Source organism: Rutidosis leptorrhynchoides, chromosome 9, assembly GCF_046630445.1.
Source record: "Rutidosis leptorrhynchoides isolate AG116_Rl617_1_P2 chromosome 9, CSIRO_AGI_Rlap_v1, whole genome shotgun sequence".
Classification (NCBI taxonomy): domain Eukaryota; kingdom Viridiplantae; phylum Streptophyta; class Magnoliopsida; order Asterales; family Asteraceae; genus Rutidosis; species Rutidosis leptorrhynchoides.
Window position 1 is genome coordinate 303328230 of NC_092341.1, and position 15471 is coordinate 303343700.

Consider the following 15471-nt stretch of genomic DNA (forward strand, 5'->3'; position numbering starts at 1 on the left):
GACGCCAATTTAAAAATTAAAACGCGAAACTACAAGTTGAAACGCCAATTTAAAAATTAAAACGCATAACTAAAAACTGAAACGCGAAATTGAAACTTAAATGCGCTAACCGTAAGTGAAAACAAAAACGCGAATGTGAGAAGTGAAACAAGAATATGAAACCTGGAACGCAAATCTAAGATCGAAGCGTGTAACAAAAAACTGAAACTGAATTGTAAAATCGAAGCGTGAAACTGAAGCCGAAACGCATATCACGAAACTTTAAGACACGGTTCTCAATGCAAACCCACCCATTTAGATCCGACATGTTTGACCCCGTAACATATTAGACCCATTTCGACCCAAACGCATTTCAGGTTCCGACCCAGCCTGATCCATTTACCAAGTATATTATGTATATATGTGGTTTGGGTAATAACAGATATATCCAAGGATTTATATTATCACATATATCCAATATTAATCATCAATATCCATATCCACCATTCATATATTTAGATCACCCATATCCGCTATTAATCGGGTAGATCGGGTGTATGTTTAATGAATCGAGTGACCATTGTCATCCCTATCTACAACTCAAATGTTAAACATATCTAAAGGTACAAAGCTCATACTCATAGAAGTAATTAATCTAATACCAATTTCGTAAATTTAAACATCTATGTAAGCAGCTAAAGGCTCTCTCTCAACTGTTAATAAATACTCAACCAATACCACAACAAACAATATATAATATCTGGATATAATAACTAGTCTACCAACTTTTGAAACCTCCTTAAAATCAAAGAATCAGAGCTCACCTGGTATCATGAAGTACCTGTTTACCATCTTTTTAAAGGACATATGCTTTCAACATAGCTCCTAACATGATCAAATCGAACACTACTAGAGCGAAGAGATTGACAACCGAGCACATATTCCACTGATTTCATACTTCTAGTATCCATGTCAAAGAGAGGTACATTGATCACATCCTTAGCCAAACTCCTTTGAGCGAGAGGAATAGGACGCAATATAACAGGATTTAACGGGAAAGGTCCGTCTAATAAGAACCAAGAATCAGAGAAAGTAACAGTTTCCCTAACCCAAACACGATTTTCATAGTCTTGCAATATCCAGACAACAATTTCGTTATATTCCATCTCAAGACCACGACAAATAAGTCCTAAAAATCCATTAATCTTCATGAGAAACGGATGGTTTCTCGTCACAATATTCATCCCCTTCTTCCAGTACCTTTTATCCATTTGATGAACAAAAGATCCAATAGGAAGGTTAATAATCGAAAACTTCTCTGTTCTCAAATCGAACGTCAAAATTTGGTTCCGAGTCTCAAGCATCACATATATCACACTATTGACACAAACACTACGTTTTGTGCCAACGTACCAATGATCATCCCCAGTCACATCAAAAGGAAGATCCACGTCGATCTTTCTCCACGTTAAACTCGACATACAAAAAATCATAATCTCAATAGTTGTCGGTCTAAAAGGGACAACAGATACAATATCAAGCATCCTAATGTTTAAAATCTTATGTTCATTTGTAGATTCATTGAACCCGAAAAAGTAACATATATGCACCTTACCGTAAGTGTAACTAGGCACAGAAGCCGGACCAGGAAGTTTAAATACTTTACGAGTACTGGGATTAATAACGAAAGCGAAATTGTTCTGAACGAATCCATTTCCAGAATTGAATAATATTAATCCGTTAAGATGTTCGGCTTCAGTGAATTCCCTCTTGAGACTAATCGGAGTGTGATCGAGTGTCGTGAGATGAGTTACAGGACCACTGTGATGAGGAACAGAGAGGAAGTGTCGTTTTGATGTGTACGGATCATAAGCCGTGATGAATATGGCGGTTCGGCGTTCATTTACGGCTCGATTGAAGTATAATTTGGCGAACGATGGGTTGGAAATGAGAGAAAGCCATGGCTTAGAAACGGAGCTGAATTGAAGTAGGGTTTTGACCGGTAGTCGTGACAGGATTTCAAAGAGGATTTCTTCGAGAATATCGTTGAGGAATGAAGATGTTGCTAATTCAACACCTTGAGAGTTGTTATCTGAAAATTTGTTCGAAGTAGTTGTAACGAGAGATGAATTTTCTTCTTCGATTTCCATTTTTTTAGATCAGTTGAAACATCAATATCAAATTGGTTAGGAAACGGATCGAAATTGGAGTAGCGATTTCAGAGTAAGTCTGGTGAGGATTTCGTGAATGGTTTCATTCGGGGATAAAATTATTGTTTGTGATGCTTATTGTTCTTCTAGGGTTAGGGTTACCATTTTTGGTAGAAAGAAAGAGCTTGGGTGGGGGGAAATGAATACCCGATCTGGTTAAGACCATACACTAAAGTGTTTGAATTTCTTACGGTGTACTTGACATTGTTGTGAGATGTCGCCACTGTTGTGGTAGATGTTGTGTTTTAATGTTATGGTGGTTGTGTGTAATGTGTTAGAAAAAAAATTAAAATTGCTAAACCAATCAAGTTTAAGCAATCTTCGTTGTGTGCATCGTTGGGCTCCCCTACAACATCACATCAATCCACAACAGCCCTACAGAGCCCGTTGTGATTGTGGAGAGTTCCATGCCAACAACAGGTGGACGTTGTCTCCTGTAAGTAATGGTTTAAGTTGCGTGAGTTCTGTCATGTTTTTAGGCGACCAGTTTTCATATGTTTTAATTCGTCATGTTTCTAGGCGACCATATGAGTTTTCATATATTTTAATTCGTCATGTTTCTAGGCGACCAGTTTTTGTGATGACCCGAAAATTTCCGACCAAATTTAAACTTGATCTTTATATGTTTCCAACACGATAAACAAAATCTGTAATATTGAGTCTCGAAAATTTTGAAACTATATTCATGTATTCAAATTACCTTTGACTATTCCAGACGATTCACGAACAATTGTGTATAAGTAAATATGTAAATAAAAATGTATACACATACGTATTTTATATATATATATATATATATATATATATATATATATATATATATATATATATATATATATATATATATATATATATATATATATATATGAATATAAACAAAAGCATATATATAATGATTTGAGATAATAAAATACAACAGATCAGTAAGATTAAGTATGTAAAATAAAATACAAGATAATAAATTGGTTATTAAAAATAAGGTTATATATAAATGTGTATGAATTTTATAAATAATTATTATGATATATAGGTTGGATATAAATATTATATATGTTATTTAGATATAACTAATAATATGTAATATTAATATATTAAATTAAATTACAAGTTGTTATATAATTTGTTATTATTATTATTACTTTCGTTAGTATTATTAACCCTAATATTAATATCAATATTAACATCAGTATTATTAATATTATTGTTTCTTAATATGAAATTTGATACATGTAACTTGTTGTATCTTAATTATTACTTGCACTATTATTAGATATTATTATTATCATTAAAAATCATTATTTTTATTATCATTAACATTAATAATAATATAATTATCATTTGTATGTAAAATTATACTTATCATTACTTTATCATGATTTTTATTCATATTAGTATTATTTTGATATTATTATTATCATAGTTATTATTATTATTATTACTAGCATAATAATTATTATTAGTAAAAAAATAAATAAATAAAATAACAGCATTATTACTTTTATTTAATGATATTACAACCTTATTATTATTATTATTATTAAATTAGTAATATATATATATTTATAAATTATTAATATTATATTTAAATATATCAATTCAATTAAAGTTGCAAATCTGTTGTAAAGCATAATCAGACTTTATGTGATTTTTGTTTTGTCTCCAAGATTGTTACCAGTCCTAATCCAATCCTGTACGTACCAATCAAATTCAATCAGATGAGGTTAAAAATCGTTAGCTATCATAATCTGCTTTATTTTAATTTTTTCATTTATTTCCTGTTCTTGTCTGGGCAGTGAAGAACGACACCACACTCCATTATATATCGTCCTTTGGTTCCTAAAATCATTGAGAAACCAACATTTCACTATCTAAATACCCTGGTAATTTCAACTACCTCAAATTATTGTTTTAAAAAAAAAAAAAAAAAAGATGAACACAGGTATATACCCTGTTTGTGTCTCAATTTTTGAAAAACCTTAATCCGTATTTAAATGAAAATTTATGAATGCAGAGTTGTTAGGAATAATTTACTCAAACTATCTGCAATAGCTCAAGTTTTAATTCTTAATATCGAGTGTGAATTCATGAGTCAGACTTTACTTTTAAAAAGTCAACTAAATCGTTCTTCGCGAAATTCGAACTTATTTTGATATCTTCAGTTAAATTGATGATTACATAAATTTCTATGGATGATTTAATACCTATTTCATGTTATAACATTTGTCTAAAACGAATTCAAAATAGAAATCAATTTTTTTTTTCAAAAAGTCACGACGGCAGCACCATTCTGATTTCTTATTTTTTTATTTTTTTTTCTTTTCTTTCTTCAATCCTTTTAATCACTCATAAATCGTTTACGTATCTATTTGAAGTTCGGAAACCGATCAAATTAATTAGCTATTGTGAGTAAGAAATCACTGGATCGATTGTGTTATGGTGAAGAAGAAGGGATAATAGGAAACTGGTTTAAATAAAGCTTGCTGGGAATAAAATCAGAAAAACGTAATAGGAAGGGTGGTTAGGGTATTATGTTGGGTACCTAGAGGTCTCGGGTTCAATCCTTGCTCAATGCATATTTTTTTTAAGGGATTTCTAAGGTAGTTTTCTTTTCTTTTATTATTATTATTATTATTATTATTATTATTATTATTATTATTATTATTATTATTATTATTATTATTATTATTATTATTATTATTATTGTTATTATTATTATCATTATTATTATTCTGATTATTATTATTAATTTCTTATTATTAGAATTATAATTATAATAATTATTATCATTATCATTATCATTATCATTATTGTTATTATTATTATTAATTATTATTATTAATTACTATTATTATGTTAGTTATTATTATTAACTATATGATTATTATTATTATTAATGAAATTTATGATATTATCATTATTATTACTAGTATTATTATTAAGTAATATTAATATTAACATTATCGTTATTATTATTGAAATTATTAATAATATTATTAACCTTACTATTTTAGTGCTATTATCATTATTATGATTAGGATTAGTATTATTAGTATTATTATGATTAGAATACAAAATATCTTCATAAATGTTAGTATTAGTATCAAAATTATTATTTTCATTATCATTATTATTAAACCTTTCATTTTATTAAAAATTACTATTAATATCATTATCATAAGATTTATTATTTAAAACTATCATTAATATTATTAATAATAAAATCATTAACATTATTATCATTATTATTAACACTGGTATTATCATTATCATTATTTTAATCACTACTAATATTATTTTAGTATTAATATAACTACTATTTTAACAAACAAATGAAGCATATACATATAAAATATTTGATATATATAACATAATAAAATTTAATATTTTTATATATACAAAATTAACATATAAAAAATAAATATATTATTAACATAAAAATGATATAACTAATACATTTATATATGTGTTCAATTACAACTATGAATATTAATAAATATACAAATGATATAGGTTCGTGAATCCGAGGCCAACCTTGCAATGTTCAGTATCGTCGTATGCATATTTTTACTACAAAATATCGTATTGTGAGTTTCATTACTCCATTTTTAAATGCTTTTGCTATATATATTTTTGGGACTGAGAATACATGTGCTGCTTTTATAAATGCTTTGCGAAATAGACACAAGTAATCGAAACTACATTCTATGGTTGGATTATCGAATCGAATATGCCCCTTTTTAGCTTGGTAGCCTTAGAATTGGTGTTTATGATAATTTCCACCAATTGACGCGAATCCTAAAGATAGATCTATCGGGCCCAACAAGCCCCATCCGGGTTACGGATGCTTTAGTACTTCGATTTATCATATCTGATGTGAGTCCCGGAATGATGGGGATATTCTATATGCATCTTGTTAATGTCGGTTACCAGGTGTTCAATCCATATGAATGAATTTTAATTCGCGAGTTGCGCGTGACAATATATGAAATCTTGTGGTCTATTAAAATGATGGAAATGAATGATTATGATAAACTAATGAACTCACCAACCTTTTGGTTGACACTTGAAAGCATGTTTATTCTTAGGTATGAAAGAAATCTTTCGCTGTGCATTTACTCATTTTAAAGATATTACTTGGAGTCATTCTTGGCATATTTCAAAAGACGATGCATTCAAGTCGTTGAGTTCAATAAAGATTATTATTAAGTAAATGACAGATTAGTCATTTATAGTTTGGATATTATGAAATGGTATGCATGTCTGTCAACTTTCGATGAAATGAAAGGTTGTCTTTTAAAAACGAATGCAATATTTGTAAAATGTATCATATAGAGGTCAAATATCTCGCGATGTAATCAACTATTGTGAATCGTTTATAATCGATATGAACGGGTCCTTTCAGTTTTCATATGTTTCAGTCGGAATTTTAACATTGTAAGGTTAACGTGTGATTTAATTCGTCATGTTTTGTATAAAAAAATGAGATTAAATTCGCACGTTGCTATGGAAAATAGTTATGATATATTTGTAATCATATAACGAGTTACATAAAGTAAATCTTTAACATTACTATTACAACTTTTGCTATATTCTATGAAGTATTTCATATTACCATACTTATATATCAAACTCGAAACTGGTCTACTTTTTTTCTCTAATTGTCACATTAACCGTTAATTAAAAGCAGTTAATTATTTTTCCCTTATTAATCTAAAAGATTGTTAATATCATACATTTTATTATGTTCCTTTTAATATTAAGATTAAGATAATTAAATACATATAAATGTTTGATTTTTCATATAACTTCTAGTAAAAAAATTGATGTATTATATAACTTCTAGTAAAAAAATTGATGTATTATATAACTTCTAGTAAAAAAATTGATGTATTATACTGTATACTAAAATATAAATTAACTTATATACTCTTTAGCGTATAATACTTACTATCTTCGTTTTATCATAGGTGGCAACTTACTTTTTACACAAAGTTGAAGAGAATTTCACTAACTTCATTATCCACCAATCAGAAATCTTTGTGAACCTTGTGTTGTGGCTCATGTGGTAGTGGTTTGTCTCTCTTAGTGAGAGGTCACAAGTTCGACTCCCATAAGGTGCAACATTGCACACAAGGTTGCCCGTTTACCCTTGAATTTCACCCAAAGTGTCTTCCGCACATCGCGTTGCAGAGGCAGTGAGAGAGGGGTTTTTACCGCTCATGCCCTCGAATTGGGCCGGGTTTCCTCATTTGCAGCAGTTGGGGGCGGGTTATATAACTGCATAAGATGAACGCGTGAGTGGTTAAGTCCCAATGGGTGATCCGGTACTGCTGTATCTTTTGGTTGGGCTTAGGGGTGTAAACGAGTCAAACCGAGCTCGAGCTCAACTAGGCTCGAACTCGATTAGTTTAAATTTCAAAGAGCTCGAGCTCGGCTCGGTTCGAGTATCAGGGGCGGTTTTATTAAGGGACAGGCGGGGGCAGCCGCCCTCAGTGGATTTGCAATTTTCAGTGTAAAATTTTAGGATTTTTCGACTTTGCCCCAAGTGAATTTTTTTTGGTCTCAAAACCTACATATTTTGCCCCAAAACCTTTAAATTTTGCCCAAAAATCTCCAAATTTTACCCCAAAATCTTCAAATTTTGTCCACAAACGTTAAAATTTTGCACCAAAACCTCTATTTTTTGCCACAAAATCACAATATTTTGCCCAAAAAATTACCACCGTTTTTTTTGCCCCATGTGAAATAAAATCCTAGTACCGTCACTGTCGAGTATAATATATTAAGCACGAACTTGGCTCGTTTGATATTTTACAAGCTCCATCAGCTCGAGCTCGACCCGTTAATAACACCATATTATATTATTTTTCATTATATTATTTGATTAATTGGCATTTATATTCATATTTTGTAATATATCCACGTATACTATATGTACCATTATTATTATTATTATTATTATTATTATTATTATTATTATTATTATTATTATTTTAACTATTATTATTCATCTAATAATAGTAATTATAATTATAATTTTTTATTATATAATATTGTTACAAAATATTCTATAATATTTAAAGTGTATATAAATGACAAATTCGTTTAGGTTCATGATTTTGTTCCAGCTCGACATATGAAGTTTGAGCTAGGGCTTGTTTACTAAATGAGCTTCAAAATAAGTTCAAGCTCGCACTCGAGCTCGTTTAGGTTCAGACTCGAGCTCACTTAGGTTTGACTCGAATCGAGCTCGCTTAGGTTCGGCTCGAATCGAACTTTTAGCGAGTCGAGCTCGAGTAGCTTGTGACTGACTCGACTCATTTAAACGCATATAATCAGGCTCTTATGTTTTTACTAAGTTTCCTTATAGGTTTTTGTTTTAATTGTAATTTGTTTTTGAAAAAAGAAAAAAGAAAAATAATGCACCTTATCTAAAACCCACATTCTTGGCACCACCATGTTACCATGCGCTCACAACGCACGAGCTATTCTCTCCACAACAATCGCAAAGTCGTCACGTACGGTTTTAAAACGTCTCAAACACTCAACACAGACGACTTCTTATTTTTGGCATAACGTCGAACACCTTACCCGCATCTCTACTCCTCTTACTGTCCGTCTATATTCTTCTCCGTCAATGGGATCCATATCTCTCTCCGACGAGCCTCTTCACTATCCTTCATTCCGTCGTGATGAATCCGTTGTTGATCTCTACCATGGCGTCCCTGTTCCCGATCCTTATCGATGGTATAATTTTATGTTTGTCGTTATTATTTTTCATATTTTGTTATTGATTAGATTATGTGTAGTTATGCGTCTGTATGTGTATCTATTCTGTTTATTCTAATATTGATTTGTAATTTGTACTCTGTATTAATAGTTGTCCCTTAGATTTATGCTATTATCATATTATACTTAACTCAATAGACATTGATATCGTTTTATATGTATATTTATATTCTATTGATTTATTGATATATTAATAGATATTGATGTTACTATTGACCTAATCCGAAAGGGTCGCCATGTGATAACCTGGTCGTGTATCCCTCTCCGGTAGCCTTAACAGAGAAAAACCTTCAACGTTTACCCGTTTATTGACCAAATCCAACATATACTGACAAATGATTGTAGAAATGTGAATTTGGAAAGTGACGAATGCATGATTCACATGGCTCGGCTGTTGATTGACATAAGTTGCTGGCTGTATCAGTTACATGTTTGATGTCTATTAGACCTTAATATATATTTAAGTTATTTGAAAGTTACATTTTATCGTATCTACACTTGGAAAATTGCGCATAGAGTGCAATTGCAAGTCTATGTGTGTAAAGTTGTGTATGGAGTGTACTTGTATGTCAGTGTGTGTGTGTGTGTGTGTGTGTGTTATGTTTGACAATGTATTGTTTTTCAGGCTTGAAGACCCTGAGGCGGAAGAGGTAAAAGAATTTGTTAAAAAACAAGTGGATTTGACCGAATCTGTTCTTAAACAGTGCGAGACTAGGGAAAAGCTTCATGACAAGCTTACTAAGTTCTACGACTACCCGAAGTATGGAGCTCCATTTAGGGAAGCTGATAAATACTTTTATTTTCACAACTCTGGTCTTCAACCTCAGAAAGTCCTCTACATGCAGGTACAATATGGTTTCTTTAATTTTTGAGTGTTTATTTTGGTTGTGAGTTAACATTTTGGAATTGAAAACTTGGGTTGTCATTTTGTTGGTTTTGTAGGATAGTTTGGATGGAAAGGCAGAAGTTTTGCTTGATCCAAATGGACTAAGTGAAGATGGAACAGTATCATTGAGCACATATGCTGTTAGTGAGGACGCTAAGTACTTGGCTTATGCTCTTAGTTCAAGTGGAAGTGATTGGGTGACTGTTAAAGTAATGCGTATAGAAGACAAGCAAGTTGAGCCTGATACAATTTCATGGGTGAGTAATTGATTTAGTTACTTCCCTAGTATATGCATATCTGCTTGTGAGATGATACTTGAGTAAAAATGCTTAGTTTGTGTACACACACAACACAAACATTTGTGCTGATGCATCTACTTTGTTGCAGGTTAAATTTTCGGGTATTAGTTGGACAAATGATAGCAAGGGTTTCTTCTACAGCCGTTATCCTGCTCCAAAGTAAGTGCGAAGACAACTGAAAAGCTCTTGACTTTAGGATGCATTAGCTTTCTATTGTTACAATATAACATTTATATATTGGTGATTGACAGGGAAGGAGAAAATTTGGATGCTGGTACAGAAACAAACGCGAATCTTGATCATCAGTTGTATTACCATTTTTTGGGAACTGATCAATCTGAAGATATTTTATGCTGGGAAAACCCTGATAACCCACAGTACACAGTTGGAGCCTCTGTAACAGAAGATGGGAAGGTAAAAATATATATATCTATAATATATAAAATGGTAGCCAGCTATCTCCAAATTCCTATTATGGATAAGATAGTATCTTTTACTATAAAAAAGGGTTACAAACTCAAGAAAGCTTTTGTTTTAAAACTAAGAAGCAATAATTATATCTGTTTTGGGTATCCAACTTTGAATTTTTTTTATCATTTAAAACAAGGTGTTTTAAGTGCCTGGCTGTAAAATATGTTGAAATGGTCATATCTGCAGCTGCTTTCAGTTTTCTACTTAGCTGAGTTATGTTAACTATCTAGTTGAATGGATTTATTTTTTCCAAAGGTTGTACCTTTTAACAAGTGAGAACAAACTTGAGTGAAATTTGTTACCTTTTATGCAATTCCCTATCTATATATAGTACAGAGTATATCTCAATGTATCGCGTGATTAATTTATTTTAATTTCTCGTGCAGTTTGTTCTTCTTTATATTAACGAGGGGTGTGATCCTGTGAACAAATTTTATTACTGTGATATATCTACTCTACCAGGTGGAATTAAAGGATGTAAAGAAAAGAAAAGTCTTCCTTTTGTTAAGCTTATTGACAACTTTGAAGCAATGTACCAAGCCATTGCAAACGATGACACCGTTTTCACCTTTCTAACAAATAAAGACGCTCCAAAGTACAAACTAGTTAGAGTCGATCTAAACGACCCAAACGTGTGGACTGAGATCATTCCACAAGCTGATAATGATGTGCTTGATACAGCTGTTGCTGTTAATGGAAATCAAATTGTAGTTAGTTATATGAGTGATTGCAAACACATTTTGCAGTTAAGAGATTTACAAAGTGGGTCCCTTTTACATCATCTTCCCATCAGCATTGGTAGTGTGGATGATGTCAGCGCACGCCGAAAAGATAGCTTGTTTTTTATTGCCTTTACTAGCTTTCTTACTCCTGGGACCATATATCAATGCAACTTAGAAACCGGGATTCCAGATTTGAAAGCATTTCGTGAAATTGTGGTTCCTGGTTTCGATCAGACCGAGTTTCATGTCAGCCAGGTATGCATTATAATTCCTCAAAGATTTTATAGTTTGATATGAAATTGTGGATCCTGGTTTGTACAGAATAAAGTGTTTCTAGATATTTTCTGTAGTAAAATACACTTTTGATGACATCCGAAACATTTAGCCAGTTTTATCTTAGTTGTTTTGCCCTTCATTTTATTGGATATTAAATATAACCGAAGGAAATGAGTTGAAATTGCTCCTGCAACCCGGGTGTATAAGTTTTGGCCTTGCAATCTTAGATGCGTATAAGATATTGGAGTGTCAATATAAATTTACTTAAAGTAGGCTATAAGCTTTATTGTAGATCTCATTTCAGTATAGAAGTATTTAGGCGTTGTTTGTTTTTCATCTCCAGATTTTGTTATGTCTTATGTCTACTCGCCCTCATACGTTCTTACTGCACCATATGAAGACACAAGATAAAATAATGTTTTATTCTGTCTGCAAACTCGTAGACTTTGAAATATGCTTCTTAGTGCTGCAAACAGGATTAAGTTATTTTGCAAACATAAAAACATACTGTAATCACTATTCGACATACAACATAATACAGACATTTAGACCACATCTTCTTTTATAGACATAGTCCATACATTTTCAGAGAAAAACATCTTAAAAAACAAACAACACTAAAGTGATCTCTCTTTAATGTTTTTATGTTTCAGGTGTTTGTGCCTAGTAAAGATGGTACCAAGATACCAATGTTCGTTGTGGCCAAAAAGGATATAATTCTAGATGGATCCCATCCATGTTTGTTATATGGATATGGTGGATTTAATATCAGTTTGACACCATATTTTAGTGTGAGCCGTGTTGTAATGATGAGGCATTTAGGTTTAGTCTTTTGTATCGCTAACATTCGTGGTGGTGGAGAATACGGTGAAGAATGGCATAAAGATGGTTCTCTTGCAAAAAAGCAAAATTGTTTTGATGACTTTATTTCTAGTGCTGAATATCTTGTATCGTCGGGTTACACACAACCTAAAAAGTTAGCCATCGAAGGTGGAAGCAATGGTGGGCTCCTAATTGGGGCTTGCATTAATCAGGTACTAATCCATCTTTTAGAAACTGATCAAATATTTAGGTGTCGTTTGTTTTTCGGTCTGCAGATCTTATTATGTCTTATGTATGCGCGCTCGAAGACGTTTTTACTGCAGACTGTTTGTTTTTCTGAAGACATAAGATAACATAATGTCTTATTCTGTCTGTAATTTCGCACACTTAGAAATGTGCATCTAAGTGCTGCAGACAGACTTAAGTTATTTTACAGACAAAAAAACAAACAGTCTTCAATATTCAGCATACAGACCTTTAAACCACATACACCACCTTAGTTTTTTATAATCATACTACAAATTTATGATTATACAATGAATTTAACTTTTTGTAATTACAGAGGCCTGATCTCTTTGGTTGTGCGCTTGCTCATGTTGGTGTTATGGACATGCTTAGGTTTCACAAGTTTACAATCGGTAAGCCTACTCAGTAAATCATATTTTAACACTTTCATAATGCTAACACCCTCTAAACTATAGTTACACATTTGTTAATTATTTTGTTATTTTTGGGTATTGCTAGGTCATGCATGGACATCCGACTATGGCTGTTCAGACAAGGAAGAAGAGTTCCAATGGTTAATCAAGTGAGTATTTTTCGTCTCAGTGATCAATATATACATGTAACCAAATTTTCATCATTATTAATTAAAATTAAATATCAGTACAAATTAAAAGTAAATTTCTTTCTGTCAGGTATTCGCCACTGCATAATGTCAGGAGACCTTGGGAGCAATCTAATGATAAGACTAGTCAATATCCCCCAACGTTGTTGTTGACAGCTGATCATGATGACAGGGTTGTGCCCTTGCACACTTTAAAGTTATTAGCGGTATATAATTCAGTAACTAAATTAACTTGTAATTTTGTATTTACTTTCATCTTTGTTATATCGAAATATGATTAATTGTTGGTTTATTTTTATTGTTAGACAATGCAATATGTACTGTACACAAGCTTGGAGAATAGCCCACAGACCAACCCGATTCTTGGCAGGATAGATGTTAAGGCTGGCCATGGATCTGGACGCCCTACAAAAAAAGTGGTATGAATTTAAATCATCATTTTTATTCTTGTCTTGATCCAAATTATACATCCTAAAATAACCCTCATGTTCATACTTTTTAGTGTCTAACCAGTTACTTTTTAAATTAAAAAAGTATCCTTTTAGATGTTTGATGAATATCAGTTATATCTTTGAGTTGAATTTGTTTAACCTTAATATATTTAATTTTGCAGATAGATGAATGGGCAGATTCATACAGTTTCATGGCTAAAATGGTTGGTGCAACCTGGATTGATTAAATTACTTCGATCCTTAAAAAAAACTCGTTGTGTCAACGGAGTTTTGGATTCTATTCTGATCATGTACCGCATTCATTCTACATTCTTTTGGCAATTGTTTGTAGAGAAACGATATGTACGCCTAATAATTAGCTTTATGTTGTCCTAATGTCACGTCATTCATCATACATTGTGTTTGAAAGTGCATCCTCTTTTAAACACAATCAAAATTAGCATGTGGCATTAGACCATTAATGAGGCCAATTATTAAGCCCTAATATCATTTCTCTTTATTTTTATTATTTATCTCGAAATTGGTTAGAGAAGACACATATGCTACTGTAATTGGATTGCCCAAAATTTCCTTATATTTGATTATATCATTTATAAACGGCCAAGTTCTTTTTGCTATTGGTGTTAAAATCATGAATTAATTCAAGTCTAGTTTTACACTTAAAATATCCAAAAACACCTAGGTCAATACTTAAAACCGGTGTGGAGAAGAGAAGAGAAGATGTGGAGAAGAATAGGAGAAGAGATCACCCACTTTACTCCTCACAAATTGATGACGTTGCCGTTAAGTTGAATCAAACTAATAATATTTTTGATTCTGATGTGGGATTTACTAATGAGAGGGTTACAGTTGATCCGAAATTGTCAACTGTTAATGTTGAGGCTGGAAGTATGATTCAGAAGTGTCAACTGTCAATTGATAATGTGACTGACTTGATTAATTCCGCTGAGGTTGATCCTACTACAGTTAGTATGAAAATGGTTTCTGTTGCGGGGTTTGATACGAGTGCAATTGGTTCAACTATTAAATTTGGATCCCTGGAGTTTAATGATGAAGTTAGTGTGCTACCAGGTTACTCTATTGATGGGTCAGTGAGTAAAACATCACAATTGGTTAATGTAGGTGATAGAAATAATGATTTGGTAGTTAAGGATGTTGAACCAAGCAAGGATATGCATGCAGTGGATGGTTTTGACCATTTAATTACAAGGATGCAAGTTAATGTTGGTATCATTAAGGTCAACAATGTTAATGTTGGTGCTAGTGATGTGTCGGAGCCGAATGATGATAATATTACGTTCGTGGTTAGATTGAATCGATTGAAGGAGAAAAAGAAAAAGAAAGAAGAATTGTTGGCAAATAGAAAGGTTGAATCAAACGTTGAAAGGCCTAAACCGGTTTTAATCGGTCGTAGTGGAAGATGTTATTGCGATTGTGAGGTATCCTCGTGGGACGGTTTTTGTAAAGCGTGGTATGTTATGAATAGAGATGTTTCAAGATGTCTACTTAGTGATGCTAACCCAAGGTCAAGAAAGAAGGGGAACGTGTAGTGACCCGAACTTTTCCATGTTTATATATATTAATTGAGATTGATATTTACATGACTAAATGTTTCCAACGTGTTAAGCAATCAAACTTGTTAAGATTTGATTAAATGAAATAAATTTCATATAGACAATTGATCACCCAAGTTGACCGGCGATTCACGAACGTTACAA

General features: G+C 31.9%; 2 protein-coding genes across 2 annotated transcripts; one reads left to right on the forward strand and one right to left on the reverse strand.

Annotated features, from left to right (window-relative positions):
• Nucleotides 1-325: 325 nt before the first annotated feature.
• On the reverse strand, nt 326-2378 carry LOC139867209 (putative F-box protein At1g19160). The gene has a single exon (XM_071855542.1). It carries the CDS (start codon nt 2127-2129, stop codon nt 825-827), a length of 1305 nt encoding a protein of 434 aa, XP_071711643.1. The 5' UTR covers nt 2130-2378; the 3' UTR covers nt 326-824.
• A 6268-nt stretch (nt 2379-8646) lies between these two features.
• Nucleotides 8647-14347, forward strand: LOC139867572 (uncharacterized). The gene is made up of 12 exons (XM_071855940.1): nt 8647-8936; nt 9604-9823; nt 9921-10121; nt 10252-10322; nt 10415-10577; nt 11021-11611; nt 12286-12666; nt 13017-13092; nt 13199-13262; nt 13372-13507; nt 13607-13720; nt 13915-14347. Exons 1-12 carry the CDS (start codon nt 8647-8649, stop codon nt 13978-13980), a joined length of 2373 nt encoding a protein of 790 aa, XP_071712041.1. The 3' UTR covers nt 13981-14347.
• Nucleotides 14348-15471: the final 1124 nt, after the last annotated feature.

Bases quoted from the DNA above. Each gene is read 5' to 3' on its own strand.
- LOC139867209 (XM_071855542.1), bottom strand. From the start codon at position 2,129: ATGGAAATCGAAGAAGAAAATTCATCTCTCGTTACAACTACTTCGAAC.
- LOC139867572 (XM_071855940.1), top strand. From the start codon at position 8,647: ATGTTACCATGCGCTCACAACGCACGAGCTATTCTCTCCACAACAATC. The intron at 9,824-9,920 runs GTACAATATGGT...TTGGTTTTGTAG, and splicing joins AGAAAGTCCTCTACATGCAG to GATAGTTTGGATGGAAAGGC. The intron at 13,263-13,371 runs GTGAGTATTTTT...TCTTTCTGTCAG, and splicing joins GAGTTCCAATGGTTAATCAA to GTATTCGCCACTGCATAATG.